General features: G+C 37.0%; 1 protein-coding gene across 1 annotated transcript; it reads left to right on the top strand.

The window, feature by feature from the left end:
* Nucleotides 1-340: 340 nt before the first annotated feature.
* On the top strand, nucleotides 341-10,878 carry LOC308662965 (vomeronasal type-2 receptor 26-like; the record flags this gene model as incomplete). Its single annotated transcript, XM_081319110.1, has 3 exons — nucleotides 341-345; nucleotides 8,086-8,195; nucleotides 9,974-10,878. The coding sequence occupies 3 exons, from the start codon at nucleotides 341-343 to the stop codon at nucleotides 10,876-10,878; spliced, it is 1,020 nt and encodes a 339-aa protein (XP_081175236.1).
* Between the last annotated feature and the right edge of the window lie 420 nt (nucleotides 10,879-11,298).

Genomic DNA, 11,298 nt, shown 5'->3' with positions numbered 1-11,298 from the left:
ATCAACTACGTATTCGCAAACCACAAAATACACCCCCACCATCTCAACAACCCCTTTTACCTCCCTTCATACCGAATATTCCACCTGCCGAAGAGACACAGCCACAACAACCGCAGGAGGAACGAGAACCCGAAAATGAGACTCCCCCGCGACGATCCAGCCGATTGAGGAAAGCACCTGCATACTTACAGGACTACGAATGGGGAGGAAGTAACAAACAAACACACGGGGGGAGAAACGATCCAGGGGAAGGGTAAGGGGTGTATTATATGTATATAGTTCAGTTAATGTGTTAACGTAATTGATTCATAACATAAGGTAAAGCGTTTGACAGCCGAACATGAGGTAAAGCGTGACAGCCGAACACGAGGGAGTTTTGACAGCTGTCAAAACTCCCGACTCACGCAGGCGCACTAGTTGACAGCTCTCAGCTGTCAAAGCAACACAAGCCGCCAGCACGAGGAACCGAACTGTCAGACGTGCCGCAAAGCTGATTGGAGGAGAAGCGAAGCGGGAAAAAGACCGGCGCCAGACTATAAAAAGCCGAATGCTCCTGTTACCTGTTGCTCTGTTCTAATAAACGTGTTAAGATTACCAGCTGTCTTGAGTGGTCTGTCCAGCCACTTCACCTTTGTTTTGACTTAGTGCCCAAATGAGAATGTATACATTGCAAGGATGATTCTCCATGTCTTTTCAGCTCCATCCATTTCTAAGAAACTTCCAGATTTACAATTCTTCTGTAAATGATGTTTATTTGGATGAGTATGGAATTTCCACTGCTGACTTTAATATCATGGACTGGGCAGTATTTCCCAACAAATCTGCTGCTGGGGTAATAATTGGGAATATTGAAAAAGAAGTCTCTTCAGACATCAAGATCTCAGTCGATGAGAGTGCCATCATATGGCCAACATCTTTTAACAAGGTAACCAAGTCTGCCTCTATGTGGGTTTTATTGTTCACCTGTTCCTATGTATCCATGTGATTTTGTGGTTTATTAGTCTTTTAACTTATATGGAGAGTCACCACATCTAAAAGGACAGGTTGAAGGAGACACTATTTCTCCTGTTCCTATCAAAAGATCTATTCTTATGATAAGGGATATCTGGTTTGATGTCATAGCAATATAGATGTGGGAAGATCAGAGCTTCATACTCCACAGCTAATTTCCTTCTGCTAGAGAGCCTCAAAGGGCCAAAGGTCACCCCAGAGAGGCAACAACAAAGGAGGAAACCCTCATTGATCATGGGCAGATGTCAGTTAGAAAATCCAAGAAAATCCCTCCAAACCTACGGAAGAAGCAGTCTGTGCAAGAGCTACTGACAGCATCGAAGGATGAGGACTAGCCCTACGAGAGGATCAATAACAGCATGTCGTGAAACTGGGTGAGAAGATCCTCTTTCTATCTACTATTTTTGAACACTATTCCCTGGAATAGGTAACAGGAAAATATTGGAAAGGGAACATCAAAACATTTGCTTGATAGGAGATTTTAATACAATTGTAGATAGAAAATTAGATTATAGAAGGAGCAAAGGATGAAAAAAAGGGAAGAAAGACAGAACGACAGAAGAAATTTCCATACAGGATACTTGGAGAGAAAGAAACCCCCAAAAGACCCAGTACACATTTTATTCGAATAGACATAAATCTTGGCCTAGAATTGACATGATATGGATGTCCCCTAAGCTAAGTAGTAATATATATGAGATTGAGGTAAAACCTAACATTTGGGCAGACCATAATCCAATAAAGCTGACCCAGAAAGAGGTAAAGAAGAAATCAAGATGGAGTTTGAATCAATCCTTGTTAAAAGAGAAACACTTTGTAGAATTATCAATAAAGGAAACGGAGTTTTTCTTTAAACAAATAAAAAGGAAGAGATTTAAATTCAGAATACATGGGACACAGCCAAAGCATATTTTAGAGGATTAGCTATAATATATATGGCTAAAAAGAACAAAGAAAAACAACAACAATTTACAGCACTAAGAGAAGAATTGAAGAAACTGGAATTAGAATTACAAATACATCCACAAAAGAAAATTGTGAAAAGACAAATGGAGACAGTGAAACATAAATTAAATTTAATACAGTCAGAAGAATTGGCTCTACAAATAAAAAGGGTAAAACAAAACTTTTTTGAAAATGCAAACAAGCCAGGAAGATGGTTGGCATATAAACTGAAAAAAGAAAGAGAGAAGAGACTGATAATAAACTACAAAATGAGAAGGGTGACTTACAATTCCAAACTGATGCAATTAAAAAAAAGAAAGACTTTTATGAAAAATTATATGATGTAGAAGGAATTTCTCGAGAAACAATCATACAATACTTTGAAAATGCAAACCTACCAAATATACCAGAAAAATATACTAAAAAATATATTAAATGAAAAAATTACAATGATGGGAGTGATAGAAGCTATAAAAAACCAGAAAAACGATAAAACCCCAGGACCGGATGGGCTACCCGCAGAGGTTTACAAATGTCTGCAAGATACATTAAGTCTACCAATGAAGGAAGTGTGTAATGAGGTATTATTAGAGGCCAAACTACCAAACACATGGATGGAAGCAAGTATTACTTTAATATCAAGAGAAGATTCAGATTTGACACAGATAAAAAATTATAGTCCAAAAGCATTATTAAATGTGGATTATACTTTTTTTGCCTCAATAATAGCAGAGAGATTGAAAAGATTCTTGACTGAAATTACTACTGTTAGTTTAGCAAAAATGTTTAAAAATATGTCTAGCAAATGTTGGAAATGTAATCAAAATCCTGGTACATATTATCACTTATGGTGGACATGTGTAAAATAAAAAAAAAGTTGGACTAAAATACATACTTGGTGAGAAAAGATGTTAGGAAAACATGTAGATTTTTTTTTTATTTAAAAAGTTTTACAGTACATTTTAACTTTAACAATCCCCCCTCCCCCACCCCTATCTAACCCTCCCTATCCCTCTCCCCCATTCCCCCCTCCCCCCCCGACTTCCCAGAGCTAAATACAGGGTATAAAAACGAAAAAAAAACATAAGCATCCATATGCTATCAACAATAAACTATTAATTCTATCACCCTCTAGCTCATGTAAAATGAATACAAACAATATTAATATTACAGATAAAAAAAGGAAGAAAACAGAAAAGGAGCTTTACTCAAATGCTAAATGAAATTTCTTAGTCCCAATCCTTATTCATATTAATTTCAAAAAAGAAAAAAAAACTTTCATCAACTATTTACATTCTCCCGCATTTCTCTAATTTCTAAACAAATTCTCAATTACGCGCCAAGAGCGCCTATCTCTATTAACCTTATTAATCTCCAACCAAACTGAACTATAATCAAAAATAGTTCTTGCATATGTCACGCCAAATGTCTCACAGTTCCAGATCATCCTTGAGTACAAATAAAAAAAAAGATTTAGGCAATCTAGCATGACTCAGGACACACTAAAAAAAAAACAAAACCAGCTTTATCCATCTGTACGTCTAGGACACCATTCCAATCTCCAATGAAAATAAAATAAAAAATTTAAAAAAATTATAATCCAATTAGGTAACCTTTATGTGTAGTAAGTTAAAAAAAGTCAACTTATTGTTGATTAGGAGCTTGCATACCCCATCTTAAATTCAATAAATCCTTTTGGTCCATAACCCTAATATGCGTGTCTTGCAAACAAATAATATCAGTCTTAAATATTGAAAAACTTTCTTTCTCCTCTATGATGAATTTAATCCATTGACATTCTAAATTAAAAATTTAGTCACCAATCTTGACGCCCCAAAGCTTTTGGATCACGTCTGAAATGGCCCCTGTAACTTCTTTGGACCGCGCCCCTCCCACAGCTTCACTGTAAGTACGCTTTGGAGATTCCATAACTTTCTGCTGGTCTTGCTCTTGCTCTCGTCTTGCTCGTCTTGGGGCGGCACGCGTCATCCTCTGCTCTCCAGCAGCAGCCGATGAGACTGTAACTTGATCCCCTCCAGCACCATTCTCCTCTGCCTGTCTACCTGCAACATCTTGAGGCTTTCCCTCACCATATCCCTTTGCAGCTTCCAGAAGTGATAGGGGGGTTACTTTTAGCACATTGCTGTAAAAATCATGTGCCTGGGCCACAGTAACCAGACGATGTCTTTTACCTTCGTGCATCACCACCAGTCCGACTGGAATCTCCCATCTAAACTTGATATCACATTTCTTAAGTTCCTGTACAAGAAATGCAAAATCTTTCCTTCTCCTTAAAATCTTTGGAGGAATCTCTTTTAAAACCAGGACTTCTTGCTCAGCAACTACCAATTTAGTATCATAAGCAGCTTGAATGACTTCATCTCTAATTACTCTCTTTGTAAAATAAACCACCACATCTCTGGGTAACTTCCTCTGTCTTGCAATCCATGAATTTACACGAAATTTTTTATCCATGCTTCCCTCAATTTCAGATGCTGGCTGGCCCAATACCGCTTCCAAAGCCTCAGAGATCAGCTGCTTTAAATCTTCTTTAGGATTCTCTTTTAAGCCCCTGATTCTAATAGCATACTGCATCTGATGGTACTGAACAAGGCTCAATTCTCCGTCCATTTTGTCCCTTATAGTTTCATTCTCTAATACCTTTACTTCTAATATAGAGTTCTTTTGACTGAGATCCTCCACTTTTTCATCCAGCTGTTGCACACATTCAGCTACACTTTCAATTGTAGACAACATGTCTACCCTCATTGCTCTAAACTTCTCTTCCATCTTCTTCTCGAATTTCTCCTCCAGCTTTTTCAACTTTTCATCCATCATATCAGACATTAATTGTGAGTGCTTTTCAAAGGCATCTTGTAAATCCTTAAGCGTCAATGCCGGAGGAGGTGCAGGAGGAAGCAAAGCTTGCAACGAGGTCTGTTGCACCGGGGAAGACCCCGCATTCCGAAGAGCTTTAGAAGTTTTGGCCGCCATCTTTCCCCACTTTCACTTGTTGCGCACTTTCACTTTAAAGCTATAAAATCCATTGAGCTAGAGAGTAAAGATAAAAGTCCACATCACCTTGACCTCCTGTACCGCTCTGCCTGCATCTTGATACTCAAGGGTATTTCCTTCTGGCAGGGGTGGTTGCTAACGCCTGGCTCTGCTGATCGGCGCTGTTTACGATGAAAAAAACACAGCTGCGGAGCGGACAGCCCGGAGGCGGCTGTCTTCGGCGTCGCGTCGCCACCGGAAGTCCGAAAACATGTAGATTTTAAACCTGAATTTTTTTTACTAGGCATAATGCCAGAAAAGTTTGATAAACAAAATGTATATTTAACATTACATGTATTAACCGCAGCAAGGATTGTATTTTCACAGCAGTGGAAAAATGAGATAACACCACCAAAGGAAGTAATAATTAAGAAAATATTGGACTGTGCAGAAATGGACAGACGCACATTGAGAATCAAAGGAAAAAAAGATACAGAATACTTTCAGATATAGAACTTATTTTATCAATGATTGGGAAAGCAGGACAGAGAGTAAAAATTTAACTGCCTAAATTTTTATTTTTATTCCAAATGATACCGGTTCTTAAGAAAGACTCTAATCTGGAGGAATGGCAACGAGGTATCAATAAATTTGTCTGGGCAGGGAAAAGGCCGCGAGTTAAACTTAAGATTATGCAGGATACTCGTGAAAGAGGTGGTCTTAAAATGCCCAATCTTAAATTATATTATGAAGCTGCTGCGTTAGCAGGAATAAGTGATTGGATTAATTTGACACAAGAGAGATTATTAAATCTTGAGGGCCACGACTTGTTGTTTGGTTGGCATGCATATTTGTTGTATGATAAGAAGGTAGATAATGTGTTTAAAGTGCATATTTTAAGACAGGCATTGTTGAGAGTCTGGAAGAAGTATAGACATAAGTTAGACTGTAAGATACCATTGTGGGCAATCCCAAAACACGCAATAGAAAATATAAATGTTGGTTTTAAACATGATGTGACTACGTATAAAGAGATTTTAAGTTTGGAAAGAAATGTTTGGTGTCTGAAACCGTACAGCCTCTTGCGAGATGAGAAGATTATTCAAACTTGGTTTCAATATATCCAGCTACGGGCCAGGTGGAAAGAAGATCAGAAAACTGGCTTTACAATGACTGATGAAAATCTGATAAAGCAAATTAGAAATCAGGGTCCGGCACATATCAAACGGATATATCTTGCATTGATAGAAATTGACTCAGAAACAGAGCTTGTTAAAGATTGTATGATAAAATGGGCCCAAAATATTCAAGAAGTTATTACAATGGACACGTGGGAAAAGATTTGGGTGAGGAATGTAAAATTTACACAAGCTCAAAGTTTAAGAGAGAACTTTTATAAAATGTTTTATAGATGGCATTTAGATCCTAAAAAGCTGGCAAGTATGTACCCGAATTATCAGCCCAAATGTTGGAGGTGCGGTGATGAAGATGCAACATATTTTCATATATGGTGGACTTGTAAAAAGGTTAAGGCTTTTTGGATAAAAATTTGGTGGAACATGCAGAAGATCTTTAAGCAAAAGATAAAGTTTTGTCTGCAATTCTTTTTGTTGGGTATAACTACAGAAGCTACTGTTGTGGACACTAAGTTGATGTTGAATTTAATTACAGCAGCAAGAGTTCTAATAGGTCAGTATTGGAAGAAGGAGGAATTGCCGACTATAGAGGAATGGACTTTAAAGGTTTCTGACCTGGCAGAAATGGCAAAGATCTCGGCTTATTTGAAAGATCACTCGCAAGAACGCTATATTATGGAGTGGAAAAAATGGATTGAATATATCCAGAAGAAATATGGGACTAAAAAGTTTCACTTAGCATTTGAATGAATCTTCCTTTCTTTTTTTTTTCTTTATCTTTCTTTTTATATGTAATATTAATATTGTTTGTAGTTATCTTATATGAGTTAGAGGGCGATAGATTTAAGAGTTTATTGTTGTTAGCATATGGATGTTTATGATTGTTTTCTGTTTTTATACCTTGTACTTAGCTCTGGGAAGTCCGGGGGGGGGAGAGGGGGGAGGGGTAGGGAGGGATAGGTAGGGGAGGGGGAGGGGGGATTGTTAAAGATAAAATGTATTTTAAAACTTTTCAATAAAAAAAAAAGAATTTAACTGTAATGACTAGGCAAAAATCAACCCAGACATGTTGTTCATTAAGCACAAATGAATTGTAATGATAGAAAACTAATAAAATACTTTAAAAAAATCTATTGTTTATGATGAGAATACCAGCATTGTTCTGATGTAGAATGGAAAACATGTTGTTGGCTAGCCCAAAGCTGCCTGTAGCATGTAAGGAAACCTAGGAGCATCACAAACCAGGGAATTGGCCTTTGACACTGAGGGACTTACAGTAGGGCATTTTATTCAGCGGAATCTTTGGTGTTCTCTGAGCTTGTTTGTTTGTTTGCAGGTAATTTCACTGGTTAATTTCCCAACTAAGTAACATCATCAATGCCTGATGATAGCACTGATAATGTTATCTATTCAAGTAATGAAATATCTGCAAACAGGCAGTCAAAACCAGAGAGTATCAAGGAGTTTACAATTCAACCCTGAGTACACAGATTTTCTTCTATTGAATCATTCAATGTTTTTTCAGAACTGGAGTCTTCTTTGACACTGAATTGATAGTAAATTGAGATCTAAGAAATACATATTGTCAGAGGAAATGTTGCGACAGATGGTGTTCTAACAATTGCTAAGATAAGACAAAATAACCCTTTGCTTTCCATATTTTGGGCTAAACTTTCCACAATTTGTATCATTGACTAGTTGGCTGAAGCTGAAGTCCAAATGCAGAAAAATCCCAGGATAATGATGCCTGGATGGGAGAGTCATCAGCTTTTTCTGAACATTGAGTGGACTCTGAGATCATAGCCTGCTGAAATGAAACTGCTAGTGGAAACTTTTCACTAAAACAAAAATATTTTCATTGTATTTGGAAAAAGATCTTGAAAGTACCCTCTTTAATTCATGAACCCACTTTGGTGCTCACTTCCATTTTTAGAAGTAATCCCCTCATTCATACATTTCTCTGATATATTTTTTCTGTTCAGAAGGCCCCCTTTTCTAGGTGTACGGAAAGGTGCCTCCCAGGATATACCAAGCTGATGAGAGAGGGAGAACCAGTTTGTTGCTATGACTGTTCTTCATGCATGGAAGGAACTATCTCTGTGCAGGAAGGTAGGTAATTGAAGAACAAAGAAGCAGCACCAGTCTTTTATTCTAAGGATAATATAGTAGCAATAGGAATTGCAGTTAGCCTTATATATTGTTTCAGAGTGCTTTACAGCATGCTCTAAGCAGTTTACAGAGTCAGCATATTGCCCCTCAACAATCTGGGTCCTCATTTTACTGACCTCAAAAGGATGGAAGACTGATTCAACCTTCAGCTGGTCAGTATCAAACTCCAGGCAGTGGGCAGAGTTAGCCTGCAATACTGCATTCTAATCACTTTGCCACCACAGCTCTAGTATTAGCAAGATTTGTTCTCATATACCAATATACCATCTAGATTCATGCTATATCTAGACTCAGGAAACAGACTAAAAACACTGCAAGAACTGTTCAGTGAAGGTAAAATTCACCATGGTGCATGTTTCACAAGTTGCTGAAACAATAGCAAGCAATCTTGAAAAAGATTGAGAGACCTTAAGAAACACAACAGCATTTGAAACACATATACAAAACAAGATATATGATTAACAACCATATATAATTTTTTTTAAAATACAACATGGAGATGGAAAAAATAAACATTTTTATGATAAAATGGATGCAAAATGTCAAACAATTAATCACAATACAAAAATGAGAAGAGCTTTCAAAAAGAAAAATACAGAAAATTCATTTCAAGTTATAATTTAAGGGTTAGCTCTTGGCTACTTGAAAAACACATGTTTTTCAATTGTTCTACAACTACATCAACAATTGCAAAATAAACAAATAATAGAACATTTAATGTTGGAAAAGCCATGAGAAGAAGGAATAGTTTATCATCTGTAGTGGATATGCAAAATAACCTCAAAAGCATTGGAATGAAATACATCAAATTATTCAGAAAAATCCTATACAAAATGAATCGAAATCACAAATATTCTTTATAGGTATAGTTTCAAAAAGCAAAGAAAATGCTAACCCTAACCCTAACCTTAACCTCAAACTCTACTAAGATATTTTTTCTGGCAGTTTCAAGAACAATTTAGGAGAGAATTGGAAAAATAGAAATTTTGTCAGTGATGTCAGATTGGGAGGTGAATTTGGAGAATATGCAGCAATGACACAACTGACAATACATACAGATTCTTGGCAACATTAAGTCATGTGGACATGAACTCCCAGAATTCCTCAGGAGCCATGGAATTCAGGGAATTGGGGAATTCTGGCTGAGGAATTCTGGGAATTGAAGAACATGTCTTAATGCTATGAAGGCTGAGAAACACTGATCTACAGGATCTGTGATGAAGTTTAAGCAACTATTAAAAAGAATAGCTCTCGTATGTGGAACACATTGCACAGTAGGATATATTTAAAGCCTTAGAACATGATTTTTAACCAGAAAGTTGTGAAATGAATCAAAACTAATATCAGATGCAAGCAAGAATCTTTACACTTTAAAGTAAAACACACACACACACACACACACACAGAGAAACAAATAGATTATGTATGGAAATGGTGTGTTTGTTTGTCTCTGTGTGTGTGTTTATTCTACTCATAACTTGGGGAAATAACAAAAGGGGAGAGAGGAATGTTTTCCATAAACATAATTTTCTACTTTATTCATGCTTAGTAATTAAGCATTTTTCCCTTGCATTTCATTATTCTAATAATATTATTTTTTAAAAAAATAGAGAGAAAAAAAAATCTTCATTGCTCTGTCTACATACTGCTTCTGGTCAGTTGGTCATGATGTGCTGAATGTCATTGAATCACTATTTAAAAGCAGTTGTGTTTTCCAGATGTTGCCCAATGTGCAAAATGTCCAGATGACCACTTCTCCAACAAGAACCGGGATCAGTGTGTCCCCAAAGTTATAACTTTCCTGTCCTACAAAGAAAACCTAGGTCTCATCCTGGCTGCCTTTGCCCTTTTTTTGTCTCTTACCACTGCCTTTGTTCTAGGAATTTTTATTAAATATCGAGAAACTCCCATAGTCAAAGCTAACAACCGTGATCTCACCTACATTCTACTGATCTTTCTTCTGCTTTCCTTCTTGACTTCCCTTCTATTCATTGGTCAACCCAAGAAAGTGACCTGCCTTCTTCGACAAACTGCTTTCAGTGTTGTTTTCTCACTTGCTGTGTCATCTTTGCTGGCTAAGACTATCATGGTGGTGATGGCATTTCTGGCCACAAAGCCAGGCAGCAAAATGAGGAAATGGCTTGGGAAATCTCTGGCCAATTTCATTATCTTCTCCTGTTCTGGTGTTCAGGTGGGCATCTGTTTCATATGGCTGGGAATCTTTCCCCCATTCCCAGATTCTGATTTATATTCCCAAAAAGGGCAGATTGTACTGCAATGCAATGAAGGTTCAGTCATCATGTTCTATTCTGCCCTTGGCTACTTGGGCTTTCTGGCTTCCATTTGTTTCTTGGTGGCTTTTCTAGCCCGAAAACTACCAGGGGGCTTCAATGAAGCCAAGTGGATCACCTTCAGCATGCTGCTCTTCTGCAGTGTTTGGGTTTCTTTTGTCCCTGCCTACCTGAGCACCAAAGGAAAATACATGGTGGCTGTGCAGATCTTCTCCATCCTGACCTCCAGCCTGGGCTTACTCGGCTGCATCTTTGTCCCCAAATGTTACATCATCATTCTGAGACCTGAGATGAACTTGAAGGAGCATCTAATGATGAAAAACAATGAGTGAACTTGATTTTGGGAGTTATATTTTATCCAAATTATTGCTAAGTTAAAATAAGACATTGCAAACAGTTATTTGTTCAAATATTTTTTCTTCCTCCCATGTGATTAATCTTATTATCAATAAATAGCATAGTGAAAGTTATTGATGTTTTTTCCACTAATTTAAAACCATGTTATTTGTCTCCTAATCTACATTTTTTCAATATCCATTTAATGTACAAGATGAATAAATAAACAAGGAGAGTACAGTGTTGCTGATTTCTTTACTGATCTGGAATCATACTGTTTAATGGTGAAAAACAGTGTGATCTTTATTTTGGCAGTTACGTTTTTATTCAAAATATTGCTAAGATAAAGTAAGACATTGAAAACTCTTTGTTATTTGTTCAAAGATTTTTTTCTTTCTCCCATGTGATTAATCTTA

The sequence above is a fragment of the Vipera berus genome, assembly GCF_964194415.1.
Source record: "Vipera berus genome assembly, chromosome: 2".
Taxonomy (NCBI): domain Eukaryota; kingdom Metazoa; phylum Chordata; class Lepidosauria; order Squamata; family Viperidae; genus Vipera; species Vipera berus.
This window is presented reverse-complemented; position numbering and strand designations above follow the sequence as displayed.